Here is a 14,720-nt window from a genome sequence, read left to right on the forward strand (position 1 = left end):
TATGCTAATATTAGCCTGAGTCCATCTTTTTGCAGCAGTATTTTCCACATCTGCTTCTTCCTTTGCCAACTTCTTAGCTCAGTCTCTTTCTTTCCCCATACTGCGATCTCTACTCTTTCAACTTTTACTACCATTTACTCTCAGCAATGAGCAAACCTCAAAGCACCGCACAAACTGTGCCTACAGAATTTCTGAATGAAGTAACTTATTTCCTCAAATTACTCTCAGTTTGGTACATTTATCCATTTACTTGTAACTCAGAAAACTAAACGTGGAGGGAGAACAAGACAACAGTTCAAAATTCAGTATATAAACTACTGACCCCTGCACTTTAAGCACCTCCCAGACTAGTTTTAACTGGAAAGAAATCAGTTCATGTGCCCCAAGTCTGCTTTTACATGTGAGCAAACACATGCTAACAAGGGAGAGTCAGAAGATCTCCTTCCTAGTACATTCCTGATCCCAATTAGAATGCTAACATCCATGTCCAACTCTCCAACAAATTCCATTGTCTGCTCTCACTGTTTAGAGGACTGGTCCCTTCTAGTAAACTAAACCATTTACCACATAGGAAAACCACTAACCAGCTTTCTGTTGAAAAGGCGTTTCCTTCTTGAAGAGTTTTGTCCTCTGTTCTGTGGGAAAATCTGTTTATGGTTTTAGCAGAAAAGTTTAATTAATTAGGTTAGTTAAATATTTATAGTAAAGCAGCAAACACAGTAAAGAGAAACTGAATGTATTGTAAGGGTATTGCAAAGGCAAAAACTCTCCTACCTGATGTGACTGAACAGAAGCACGCACAGTGACTGTGTCCACATGGCCAGCCCACGTGCTAATTCCAACATTACAAAACTATCATTAAAATTCTTAGATTCCAGACATGTGAAACTCATAACACTGCAGTCTGAAAGAATTTTGTTCTCACAGGAGTTTTGTGAAGTCCATTGGGATTCTGCAATATGCTATTTTAGGCAGTCACTCCCAAAGCTCTGAAATTTATTGCACCTTAATCAGAGCTATATGCTACCACAATTACTCTGACACACCACCCCTACCCTCTCCCTCATCCTCCCCGAGCACTACTCATCATAAGGATTTTCTAGGTATGTTGCAGACATAGAACACTCTGAATTTAAGCATCTTAATTATACTGTGAGACGCATCTACCCAATTCCCCCCCCAATTATCTAATTGTAATTTCCCTGTTCCAACTTGTTCCTAATGCCTTCAGCCCTATCCCCAAGCACCTCCTGAACACCAGCTTGGGAGGCTCTGCTGGACTTGCTCCACTATGATAGTGCTGTGCTGTATTGCAGGGTCCAAAACTGGGCATAGTACTCCAGATTCAGTCTCACAGCAGCCTAACAGAGGGGAAAGATCACTTCCTGGACCTGTGAGCTACACTCTTACTAACACAGTCCAGGGAAAACCTGACAAGCTGAAGAACCTAATTGCTACTGCCAGTTAATGTAGGACAATGCCCTACGAGAAGATTCAGGAAGCCAAAGGAACTGCCAGAAAAGCATCCTCCAGGAGTCAGTGTCAGAAACTCTAAGGGCAACTGTAATAACTAAGAGTCAAAGAGAATCATCCAGGCAGACACAGGAACTCATGATCCCTCTCTGAGAGAACTTGTGAGAAAGTCTTCATTAAGCTAAGCTGAATTAGGACAAAAAAGAAACTATGCTAGCTCAAAGGAAGATAAAGTGAAATACTGATGTCATTAAAAGAATTCATCTGAGCAGAGCATAACTACAAATACACAACATAATAAAAAACACCTAAGTAACATTGTGCTCAACCACGGAACACTGAAAGCATCAGGTATTAAGGAACTTACTTTCCAAGACATCTTCAAATATTTCTTCTATTATGACATCAGGGCTGGATGGAGACTTGGGTAGAGCAGGAATATTCTGATGACTTATCACAGGAAGTGTTTCTTGTACTTGGGTAATATTCTCTTCTTTGTGAACACTGAGTTTATTTGCAAGAGCCTTTATTTTACTTTGTTTGGTAAGTGCTGGAAACATATTCTCTACAGATGACTGAATATCACAGCCTGGCATTTCTTCTTTGTCATTGAGGATAACAGTATGTTGTCCATTATCTTCACTATATTTGGGAAAAGATTTATTTAGAGAAAAATTAATACAATCCAGTCTGTTTTCAGAAAAGCACACCAGTCAAAGCAGAAGTTTTACTAAGAACATACCACTATGTTAAGAAAACACCTTGTAAACTGGTTGAAATAAACTGTGTTATGTTTTTGAATACCGATAACAAAAAGGGTAACATGATTTCTGAAACCTAAAAAGATTGGCACAGAAATGGCACGCATGCTTGGGCACAGCTCGGTACAAGAGCTAGCACTGCTTAAATCAGAGACCACAAGTACACATACAAACTATTTGGGAAAAAAAAAAAAAAAGTTAATAATGTGACACATAGTTCATGTTAAAAACAAAAGACATGTCAGGTGCTTCTGTACTAACAGTTACTCTCCACTGTAACCTGCAGGATTTTCAAACATTGCAGTATGCAATAGGCTTTTTTTAACATTATCAGTGCTAACTACAACAACCCTGAAAGCAACTCCATTCCATTTTCTCAAGTTTTTGTCAAAGACCACAGGGAAAAAGAAATAAAGGGGACTAATAAAACAAAGGCAATAGTAATTTTTAAAATAAAAGTATGTTTTTTTTTCCGATTCAAATTCATCTTAAGTAATTTCTTTTGTTATTTGGTGCAATCAGCATTTAGATTGTGAAGTATAAATACTATGAATTTCAGTATTTGCTGTTGATTTTAGAGATTTATTTACACTTACATGAAGTAATTTTCATATGCTGAAACGATAAACATCTCTTACTACGTGTACTATGAACACATAGTTGTGGTGCTTAGGGACATGGTTCAGTGGTAGCCTTTGCAGTGTTAGGTTTATGGTTGGATGTGAAGGTCTTAAAGGTCTTTTCCAACCTAATGATTCTATGTTTGTACCACCAAATGGCAGCCTAAGCTGAAAAGCACACAGCATAAAATATCTTGACAACTTAAGTGATACAGTGAAATACAGTTGGGTGAAACACAGGTAGAACTGAAACGTCAGAACTGAAACACTAACTGGATTAAATGGAATGCTGATTGAAATACCAGCATCTGAAGTGTTCCTTTGTTTCATTATACTCTTAAAAGCCCATAAGCATATACAGATTTTTTTTTTTAATTGAATTTAATCACCAATAAATATTTAACCATTAGTGTATCAGGTGAGTTACTGTACCTATCCTCTTTATTAAAAAAATACTTACTGCCCTGTTGCTCCCCATTCAATCTTGCCCAAATTTTTTAACAAAGATGTAATCTCATCAGTGTTTATGAAGAGCCTTGAGAGAAGAGAAGAAACATGTAGAAGGTGATGTGAATACCTCAATCACTGACAGTTTGAGGCGTATGGTATTTTTCAGCACAATACTAATGGAGGGGCAAACCAAGAGATTAATTCCCTACTCCAGTTTCATTCTTCCACTCCTATTTAACAACAGATCTGGTTGCTCATTTATCTTCACATTCGTACTTAAAAACTCTCTTGCCTTTCGCTTTTTCTCTCTCATGCACAGAATACTCCAACATTCACTTCCTGAGTTTTCACACCTACACCCAGTTTAGTTCAGTAAGTTATTTTCATAAGTTATTTTCTGATAGCACACAACCACTCTATCCTCAAGAGTGGTTCCATGTCCTGAAATACAATGGGATCCCCAAGATGTTCCAACCTAACACCATCTTAGTTCTGTCCCTCCTTCACCATTCCTTCACCGTTGCTTACTCACTAGGACGACAGTACTCTGAGCAGCCCTATGACCAAGCTGCATGGTGTCAGCTGTACCACAGCCATGACACTTTACTTGCTAATTTCTGATACAGAAATCGTACTTGTCACTTCCAGTGAGGGCAATATGGTAACTGGGATTTTCCACAAATTTCTTCTTAGATATCAGTGCCCCAAAAAGCATTTAAGTCTTTCCTGAAGGTGAGAAATTGATTAAATAATAATAATAATTAAAAAAGCCATTATCTCCCCAATTTATTTCTACTTATAAGGGAAGGAGAAGTTTGAAAGAGTCTGTCAAGAATTTTTTTACATGCATATATATTTGTTTACATAGCAGCAAATTGTATGTGCTTTCTTCTTGTTAGTGATGAGTTTATATACATCTGAACTAGTAGTTTTTCAGTAAAATGTAAGTGAAGCACCTCAATTTCTAATGTTTAACTGTTATATGAACAGAATTAAGATAACCAGTGTATCCATTTACCTCCCAACATACCTCCCGCTCCAGTCATTTACCTTGGAGATATTTTTTCCTTCAGACTATTCACTCTTGAGAGCTCAGTCTCAACTGGCAACTTTAAATCATAAATAACCTGAAATAAAGAAGTACAATCTTAGCTCCTATTATACAAAAAGCAGATTATACAGGCACCTATTATCTACAACATCACAAAGCCAGAGCATGACACCTTTAATTTTACAGGAAAAAAAAAAAAATCCTTATTAACAGCCAACAGTCAATTCTTAATTACGTCTTCACACCTTGCTAAGACCTAATGGTTGGGGATTTTGTAATATTAGCATGTAAACAGAAGCAGGAGTCTGATTTTCCTTTTGTATGAATAGCTACTAAGGTGACTTCTAAGTAAGAAGGGAGCCCTATGGGAGGACAGTGGTGGGTGACAGCTCCCAAAAGTCACACTGGGCAAGATGGAGGCAAATGACAGAAAAAAGGAGGGATCAGATTGCTTTTCTGGATCAGATGAGAACTACTAAACTTCTTCATATGGAAAGTGACAACTGGATGCCAAGGAACATGATGGTCTAAAAAAATCACACTACTTCAAAGAATTATGAGACCAGTTATTTTTTTTCTCAGCACAAGGACTACAAAGGCTCCAAATGAAATAACTGGGTAGCACATTTATAAAGAATAGAGGGAGCTATTTTATATACCCCTCATTTTAAATATTAAAATCTGAGCAGAACTCACTGCCACTGCACATGAATACATATGTATCATGCACATACGTAAGCACACATACACCCTGCCAGAAGCATGATGAAGACATTCACGTGTTACACAAGCTTACAACACAGTGAGGTAATGTTTACTCAGTGTAATAACCCTGATGTAGCCTACTGACTATAAAATCCTTAACCTTCAACTTCCTACACTCACTACATGCCCAGGTTCTTAGATTCTTCCTCCAAGCATCTTTTCCCCTCTGTTGTCAAGAGATAGGAGACTACACAGGATGGACCTTTGGTCTGACACAGCACAGCAGGTAAAGTGTGTTTCTATGAACAGCAAGTATGATGGGGAGGAAGAAATGGAAGCAAAGGCCTGGGACCAAGAGGATCAGGAGTAATACTAATTCTGGAGCAGATCAGTGAGAGGGTTGGAGAGCTCTGGAATTGGAAAGGCTTGAGAGACTTCTGAAGTGCTGCACACACTGCCCTTTCACTGATCAGTGTCAGAGTTTCCTGTCTTCCCCCTTCATTTGCTGTTTCAGATAGCAAGCTCTTTGAGGCACAAATGATCTTTATTTTCTCATGTCAGTCACCAGACCCAAATTCGTGACCAAAACCAAATATAAACTCGTGTGTGTGTGTAAGAACACATTATTGCAGAAATCTCAATATTGAAGTCAGCAAACTGAAAGACAGCTCACAGAACCTTTCAATCCAAATTTGAATGTATTTATTAGAAATAAATTATTTCACAGTGCAAGAATGTAGTTACCTGAGCGAGATCACAATAGGTTCTTACAGAGGGTGTAATTTTTAATTCCTTTGCAATCCTAATGGCACCAATCAAGCACTTTCTCTTCTCTTCAATGACTTCCTTAGCTTTTGCAATACCAGCACTATAGTTGTTGATACTCTCCACTAATTCTGCACACAAATTCCTTTTCCTGTATTGAAAACATTACTTCTCAAAATTTAATAAGCACTCAGCTGTACAGATTCAAACTTCAACCTTAACACACAATTGTCAGTTATACCACAACGCAAAGTGGATACATCTCACACAGAAATATCATTTTCCTCCAACAGTGAAAAGTGGAAAGCATGGAAAACCCACTTCGTAATCGGAGGAACCACAAAAATTAGAGTTCACACTGAAAAACCACTTGGTTCGGAGAAACATTTTTTTATTAAATGTTTAAAGCACTCTTCCATTCAAGCCTCCTAATGTTTCCATACACATCCAACTGAAAACTCAGTAGTTGGATTTTACTATTTAGTCTATTAAGATCTTGGGTCCTCTCCATCAGAGGCTCTTCTGGAATCCTAAGCTTTGACACCCTTCCTTACCTTAAATCTGAATATGCAAGTATTTTTGAAAACTAAGAAATAAAGTGTCCTTGGGCTTCTATCAGCTTGAAAATTTGCAAAAGGCTATTTTTTAAAAAGTAATTCTCACTGGTTACACTGGTCATCCACTAGTGACAGTATCAAAACACTATCAAAATTGAGCTATTTCAGAAAACTAACATCATTAAGCTAAGTTTTTTTTTTTTTTTAAAGAGCAGAGGCTGCAAATGCACTAGTGTTTTCCAACCACGCAAACCAGCTCCAAGATGCCACTATGAAAGAGCAAAAATACTGCACTAAAATTAAAATTACGAAATACTGTTATGAGGAAGACTGAAATCTTATTTAGAATGCTTTTATCTGAATTAGAAATAACCTGTTGATAAAGACAATGCACCCTCACCATCCTATATACCAGATTATTACCTTGACAGGAGAGAAGTAACAAGTTCATCAAATGTCCTATCTGCAGTTTCTGCAACTCTGTCTCCTTCCTGCTTCACTATTGATTCCAAGTATTTCAGCATCTATTTCATTCAGTATTGAATAAACATGCATTTATTATTTCATTTCTCTCACATTAGGTTTTTTTTTTTAAATTCAGAACAGAAGCAATGAACGGTAGGACAGCAATCAATACTTCAGCAGAAAGAGTGACAACCACACTGTGGTTGGTATTAAAAAAAAGGGCACAAGTCAGAAAAAATTACAGCTCGTTTATCCCTTTGTTTTCTCTAACTGATACCCAGCTTGCACTGTCTGGATCTTCGTGTCAAACCAAGTCTTTAGGTCTATGAGGCAACAAACACATAGATCTTGGGCTCTGCCTGACTCTCCTTAGTCGACATTCTAATATAGCACCATACACAGATAACTAGCATGATTAAACTTCTACTGTTTTTTTTAATTCACTGTAAGCATAAAGGAAAAAAAAAAGATTCTGGCTAAGTATCAGTTTTGTTGCTATTTAATTTAGTTACATTTAATGAAGAGACTATGGAAAAAAAATTCTCAGTAATGCAAGACTGCTTCAGCAGTTACCAGTCTTTGTTGAAAAGCTGTTGGAAGACTGCAGTTGTAAGCATGAGTTATTACATTAGAGCTGCTGAGATGTTGGGCTTTTTACAATATGCTGTTAATATACGAATGAGGTATTTACCGTATCTTCGCTTAGCTGACAGATCAGCCACTGCAACAAAACAAGTTTGAAAGGAATGGAAAAACATGTTTTAAGGACACTTCAGGCCACACTTACTAAAATAAATTTGCTTTAAGCTTTTGTATCATCAAATGCTTCTATGCCTGAGTATCTCAGAATACATGTAAAATGTAAGTAAATGGTAAAGACAGAACTGCTAGCTTTTCCACAGCACATTTAAAAAGAGTTAAAAGTTTAAATAAAATATTTATCATTGATGAAGTTCATAGGTTACTTGGCAAAACCTATTAACAGCATTATCTAGTACTTCCAGATTCTGCATGTATTGTAGACTGTGCATAAATATGCAGTACTTGATTTACATGTTTTGCATATTGTATCTGTTAAAATTATTGCTTCTGTTGCCCACATAATTTCTTTTTCACCTTTAAATCCAGAAAGAGGCACGTGGGAACTAGAAAGTTAGTAGAGTTGCTAGAGCAAAAACAAATGCTGAATTTTACGCTGATTCAATGAAACGCAAGATTAGTACTTAAAGAGTGGTGCTTACATGGTACTGCTAGGTACATGGATTGACCTAGTAACTTTAAATTATGCATAGGCTCATGCAGTCCTTCACAGACTACTTCTGTAGTCACAGACTGCACTACAGACTAGAGCCTGGAGTTAAAGCTGTATATTCACAGAAATAGCACAAACAGTTGAAGGACAAAAAGAGATGTCAAAACAGATGCAGTAAAAGCACGTTAACATGTGACTACTCATAGCAATCAAGGATAGCATTTAATATTTCAGTATTTATTTAACTTATTTTTACCCACCTCGTCTGCATCATGTAAGTGGCTGAGATTAGAAATAGCTATGCACAAAGCTTCGTCAATATCTTCCACAGTGTTACTGCCCTGGGGAGAGATTTGCCAGTGAATATATTAAGTTGCTTGCATGGCTCAAAGACAAGATGGGCTATACCTACTCCCCATTTTGGCAAAGAGGAACTCAATGTGAGTGACTGATGATCTGTGTAAGGTTCTGAGCAGCTCTATAGCTATAATTGGACCCCAAATACTTAGCTCACCTGAATTACACTGAGAACATTTATATTGTAGTATTTCTGAAAAATGGATTCTAAGTTTTTTGCTAAATACATGCAATTTATTGACACACAAAACCAAATGAAAAAAAAACACATGAAGGGGAAAAAAAAAAGTTACTAATATGGATGAAAGAAAATATGCCAGACTGCAGCCTAGAAAGGGTAGAATATTTAGGAATATCATTTGGTGAGAATCAACAACAAAAAAAAATAAGCTCCCAGTGTTATGCTGATGCAAGAAAAGAGATTAAAATACTTGCGTATGAGTTGGCACAGAAGCAAATGTACATACAGAAATGTCTTATTTTGTCACTGGCACTACTAAAGCTAGTGTTAGAAGAGTACTGGTTAGATTGCTGGTATTTTTCTAAAAGCAAAATGAGACCATCATCAGCCAGCAACACCCCAAAAAGTGAGGGACAGTGCTGTGTAAGTCTCACTGTTAAGCAACCAGTTCACCTTGTCAAAAAGCAACTTAATTAACATGCAAACATCTCCAGTTTCTAAAGGGTTCCTCACTAGTTTTAAGGAGAACAAACACAAACTAGAGAGAAATTAAAGCTTAAGAGTTCAAAAACCTGGAATAGTTGTCTCTGACCAGACGCTGGTATAAGTGAAAGGAACTGCTGCCCATAGACTGGGAGAGACCAGTAGCCACACACATCATTATGGATTTTATTAAAGATGTTCGTTGCCACCTTCATCTCTAGAACAATTTTCCCATTAATGTATCTGAACATCTCAGACCTATTATGTCTCCTTTCTAGGAGCAGAAAAAGGGAAGAAAACGCTCCTCCTAGCATGACTAGGATGTTAACTGTGTTGGGAACACTTGCCTGTGACAACTATTCCCACTCTATTTTGAGTGGATGCAAGGAGACTTAAGAGACATAAATGTCACAGAATTACACTGCTCGCTCTCTAATTCTGTGGTTCTCATTATGATTAATGACACAGTAATAAAAGTTCTTCCAAAAGACACGGATATACTCATGTGATGATGTAAGAAATGATACTGCCAAAGATCTAGTAATCACCAACCACAAAATAAAGGAGTCTGAAAAAAACCTGACCAAACCAGAGTAGCAGTTAAGACTAGGATCTCAATAAATGTGGGTTTTCACATAGCTCATTCGCAACAACTTTCTCCAAGAGAAGAAAATATTCTGTCAACAGAAGAGGTGACTACCACCAAAATATTACTTATGACCTCAAACTCAAGATACTTCAAAGATAACCTCAGGCTATTTCCTGTAGTATTTTGTCAACAGTAATACAGTGAAGTTTAAGATAACATGATATAGCTTCATATGAAATAGACTTTTAGAAAAAAAAAATTCAGAAAAGAAAACAATTTTCAACCTTTAGTGGGCACTATAGTAAGGCTACCTAAGAAGCTAAGACAGAGACTTGCAAGTTACAGTTCTTTCAAGGTAACTATACAGGACAATCCCCATAGAATGAAACAGGACTAGCACAGGATGTATCATTCATTTCTGTTTTATCTCGTAATTTTAAAATGTCCGTAAGATTAGTTCACCTGGCCTAAAACTTCACAAACCTAATTCAGAAAGACTGGGTTAGAAAACTTAGTAGCATGTTTCAATAGAGATGCATTTGTCCAATGACCTTCCTGCCCTGAGTGACTACCTTACGGATGGATGTGTTACACAAGCTCTGCACCTGTCCCAAATTTAAAAAGAAATTAAAAAGCCCCAAATCCAAATATTGTGAAGCCCCAGATGTTTTTTAAAAAAAGCTAAATTAAAAATACATAGTCTCACAGTCAGCTGAACACACTAGCCCTCCTCAGCTATAATCTGGTTGGGTTTGAGCTATATTCATTTTGTCAAGTTATTCTATTGACACTATTGCTGCACATCAATCCTATGATAAGATGGAATAATAGCACAAAACTATTAAGGCTGTAAATTTTAGTGTTTCAAGAAGTGCAATATTAACTATACATACACAAAAATAATGAATGAGAATGTAAGGAAATTTGGTATTAACACACCATGTCTGCTGACGGAGCTAGAGCTGGTTTATCCTTCAGCCCACCACTTGAAGAAACTGGGTGCTGACCATTTTTCTTTTCAGTATTTTGACTGAAGGGCCTGCAAAACAAAACTTTAAGGAAAAATCCTACACATTTTAAATAAAACATCAAACTTCCCACAAATACTTTAGATACAATTTGAGTATTTCAAAATCTGACATTAAATACATATATACATTGTAATATTCTACAGATACCTTATTTTTCAAGAAGGTCCCTTTCTACTGGCATAATCTTAAAATTAATCTTTAGTAAGTATTTTTCATCTGACAATTTTGGCAAGGCTGAACAAAAGCTTTGTAGTTGGTACTGATTTTTATCCTCAATTAGAGTAAAATGCATTACTATTAACATTCCAGGATTAATTTTTCATTTGTTGCCCAAATATTTTCCTTTAGATATCCCACCAGATACTGATTAGACTGTTAAAATCTTTAGAATACATGACAGACTATATTAAAATCATCTAAAACCCGTTAGAAAGGCTCTTAAATTCTGTTGTATGGTCACCCATCCCCGCTCTTCTGCAAAGTACACATGTACCTAAAGAGCCTTCAAGATTCTCACAAAAACAGTCTGCATTAACCATCCCAACGACAGGAAGGAAGCACTGTGTTGTTCTTCCTGTGGTCAGTGTGCTGTTTCTGATGGACTGTGAGAGGACCTGGAGAACACTGCTGCAGAGAGTGACAGCCATACATGAAATTTTAAGTTTCTATTTTATTTTGGGCACATTACATGCAGCTCAAGAAAGCCACTGAAAATGCTTGCTTGGTCGAGTCCTCCCCCAGTCTGACATCTAAAGACATAAAAAACATCTGAGTTAATAAAGGCTTACCTCGCTAGCCTTTGTGAGTTGTCATGGCACAGCCCAAGCTTAAAATCAGTTTTGGTCTAAATTCAGAGGGAAAAAGTAAAACAAGTTCAAATATGCAGTTAAATCCAAGTTCCAATAAAAAAAAAAAAAACATTCTATAAGCCTGTTTCTGCCTTCAGTACGCCCCCCTCCCCCCGCTCTCATTTCAATGAGAACAAGCTTCGAAGCAAGTGCTGTTGGATTGAGCAACCAGAAGTGTAAGAAACCAGTTTCCAAGCCCAAGCTCTGTAGACATCAGTGTATCTTTGTGGTAAACAAAAAATGCTCCTGGTAAAAGGAACGATGATTTCTTGTCTGCTCTTAGCATTTTTCCCCACTATTATGCAAAACTTCTAACATACTGCATTAGTGAACCTGATTACAATTTATTTTTTCAATAAAGTTTAATGACAGGGCCAAATTCCAAAGACTTGAATTATTTGTATTTTGCAATAAGGCTAAATCTGAATTTCATAACAGAAAAATCAAAGTGGTAACATCCTATCTTCTGCATAAAGTAAAAAAATAAAAAGAAAGCACTTTGTTTGTCCAAAATATATATTTCTGAGAAACAAATGGTATTAGCATGTCATAACATAGAAAAACAGAAATATATAAGAAGTTATGCACCACTGTGCAAAGCCAAGGTTTTTTTAGAAAAAAAAAAAAAAAACCAAACCAAAACACCTGCCATTAATTTATTTTGATTGCTCTCCTACATCCTTCACATGGTATGCTGGTAGCTTCCCAATTACATTGTTTGTTTTTTTTGTTTTATTTTAAAATGCACACACATAGCAGCTGCTTTCTTGCACATTATGCATGGACAAGAAGGTGAAATGGAATTGGCAACAAGAGGCACTAATGACAACTGTAAATTAAACTTGCCTAAAATCACACTTCTGACATCAGATGTGCACTGCACAGCTACATGCATAACGAGAAATGCTAGCAAAGACTTGCTGGGGATCAGCTGGTTATAAAGTGCAGGCTCTTATCTCAGAGGGGATGTGAACTTGCTTTCATCACTTTCAACGAAAATGCAAAAGATCTTGGAATCACTATTTCAGACCACCACAGTGACTACTGAACAGAAAGCTTTAGATCAACTTACTGCTGTAGGAGAGAAACCAAACAAATCAGTGTCTTCAACCTTCACATCATCATGCAATGCTGTGAAAGCAGGCACAGGGAAAACCTGACTGTGAACATTGTTAAATGGAGAATATTTTCATCAATGAGACAAACAGGAACGCGTCATCACTGGAGCACTCCTCTATATGGAACCACAGAATCATTTAGGTTGGAAAAAGATTTTTAAGATCATTGAGTCCAACCATTAACCTATGAACTGCCAACTCCACCACTACACCACGTCCCTAAACACCACACGTCTTTTCACTACCTCCAGGGATGGTGACTCCACCTCTTCCCTGGCCAGCCTGTTCCACAATGCTCAATAACCCTTTTGGTGAGGAAATTTTTCCTAATACCCAAACCAAACCTCCCCTCGCTCAACTTTAGACTATTTCTTCTCATTTTATTGCTTGTTACTTGGGAGAAGAGATTGAGACCCACCTTGCTACAACTTCCTTTCATGTACTCAACACAATTTTATAACTCTTGGAAAAAAGATAATCAAGCAGAAAATCGCCAAAAAATGAGATTTCTTTTAAAACAAACTTTTCAGCAGCTTTGTCAAGAAAAAGAGCAGGAGGGGAAGAGAAAGGTATTGGTCTTTCTTGCTGAGTACTGGAAATATAGTAAATAAACTATCTGTTAAAGACAACAGATGGGCTGCCAGATTTGATTAACAGATCACATAAAATATAAATTAACAGTGAATACCACACACCACAAAATTACTGGAAATAAAAGTCAAGATCCAAAAGCCTTACCTTTCACACTCACAGCTTTTGACACATGACAGAAATCACTGTTTCTCTGATTTGGTTCTGTAAAATCCTCTTCCAGTATCTTAAGACACTGCCTTCAGAAGTAAAAGTAAAGGTTTAAGATCATTAAGGGTATCAACCAAACACAAACTCTGACTTCCATCTCTCTTGGAATTAAGCTTGACCACGTTTTACAAAAGGACCATTTTTTAAGAGAAGCTGCAGGTAATGAAACACACACCATGCACACAAAGATAATGTTACCCTATTTTAAATGGAGGAGAAGCAATTTACCTCTATGATACCGAATTAATCATCCATAAAGGGAATACTAGAGCTTTTAGGTTTGCAGAATCAGCATTTAAGGTAAATGGAACTAGCAGTAATAGATTGTTATCTCATAAATTTTAATGACATTCATTCTATAGTTATTTAACTAAAAATACATTGATCAACAGTAATATATTTACTTGTAAAATACACATACAGATCAATATGAGATATTGGTAGCCTAATAACTCAGTATTTGATGTACAAGATGCTTTTAAAATGTCTTTTTCCCTGAACCTACTCCAAATACTAAAACTTTCCACAAACTGCATGATTCAAGTACATATATATAAAACATAACAGTAGACACACTTGCAACACTGCAGAATACAAATGTTATTTTCTACATTTCCCCAATACTATTTCCTGATAATTATACTGTCAGAACTTAAAAATAATAAAACCACTAGAATAATCTCAAAATTCACATACCTTAGAGCTTTCATTTTCCTTCTATTAAGCTCTTCATTACTGTCATCCACCAAGAACTCTTTCTTCCTAATCATGATGGTGACTGACTGTAAAAAAAAATAATAATAAAAAAAAATTCTCTACAACATACACAATTTCATCACTTCACCAAACCCTACAGGTTACTTCCATCACTTGGCAAAGAGTCAACAAAGAAGAAGAATTAATACAAGACACACACCTATTTTTTCCTTTAAGAGCAAACCTTTTAAATGCAGCAGAACACTGGCCTGTTTTGCACCACACAGCCACCCCACCCCACCCCTTAGCACTGCCACACAGCAGGAGACACCACTGCTGGTCTCCAGACTCCTCCCTGATCATCTAACCTCGGTATGATTAGGTCTCTTTTCTGCGGTATCTCAACAGGGTGGATTCACACCCTCCCTGCGACCCAGGCCGGCTCCTTTCCTAAGGGCCTGGTATCCACACACGTGTTCTCCCGTCTTTATTTGCTCACACGCAGCATCTCCCCCTT

At 36.9% G+C, this 14,720-nt stretch overlaps 1 protein-coding gene across 1 annotated transcript in view; it reads right to left on the reverse strand.

Moving 5' to 3' along the window:
* The window catches only part of LOC104519403 (RING finger protein 17), a gene marked incomplete at both ends in the record, with an annotated part of 30,816 nt that extends 16,527 nt beyond the window's left edge, over positions 1–14,289 (reverse strand). The window contains 12 exons of the mRNA XM_029086131.1: positions 1,841–1,884; positions 2,068–2,115; positions 3,315–3,389; positions 4,355–4,431; positions 5,805–5,976; positions 6,806–6,906; positions 8,360–8,440; positions 10,649–10,748; positions 11,529–11,584; positions 12,661–12,719; positions 13,445–13,536; positions 14,204–14,289. Coding sequence (XP_028941964.1) covers positions 1,841–1,884; positions 2,068–2,115; positions 3,315–3,389; positions 4,355–4,431; positions 5,805–5,976; positions 6,806–6,906; positions 8,360–8,440; positions 10,649–10,748; positions 11,529–11,584; positions 12,661–12,719; positions 13,445–13,536; positions 14,204–14,289 — 991 coding nt within the window. The remainder of the gene's footprint in view (positions 1–1,840; positions 1,885–2,067; positions 2,116–3,314; positions 3,390–4,354; positions 4,432–5,804; positions 5,977–6,805; positions 6,907–8,359; positions 8,441–10,648; positions 10,749–11,528; positions 11,585–12,660; positions 12,720–13,444; positions 13,537–14,203) is intronic.
* Between the last annotated feature and the right edge of the window lie 431 nt (positions 14,290–14,720).

The sequence above is a fragment of the Antrostomus carolinensis genome, unplaced genomic scaffold (assembly GCF_000700745.2).
Source record: "Antrostomus carolinensis isolate BGI_N321 unplaced genomic scaffold, ASM70074v2 scaffold20397, whole genome shotgun sequence".
NCBI classification, from domain to species: Eukaryota; Metazoa; Chordata; class Aves; order Caprimulgiformes; family Caprimulgidae; genus Antrostomus; species Antrostomus carolinensis.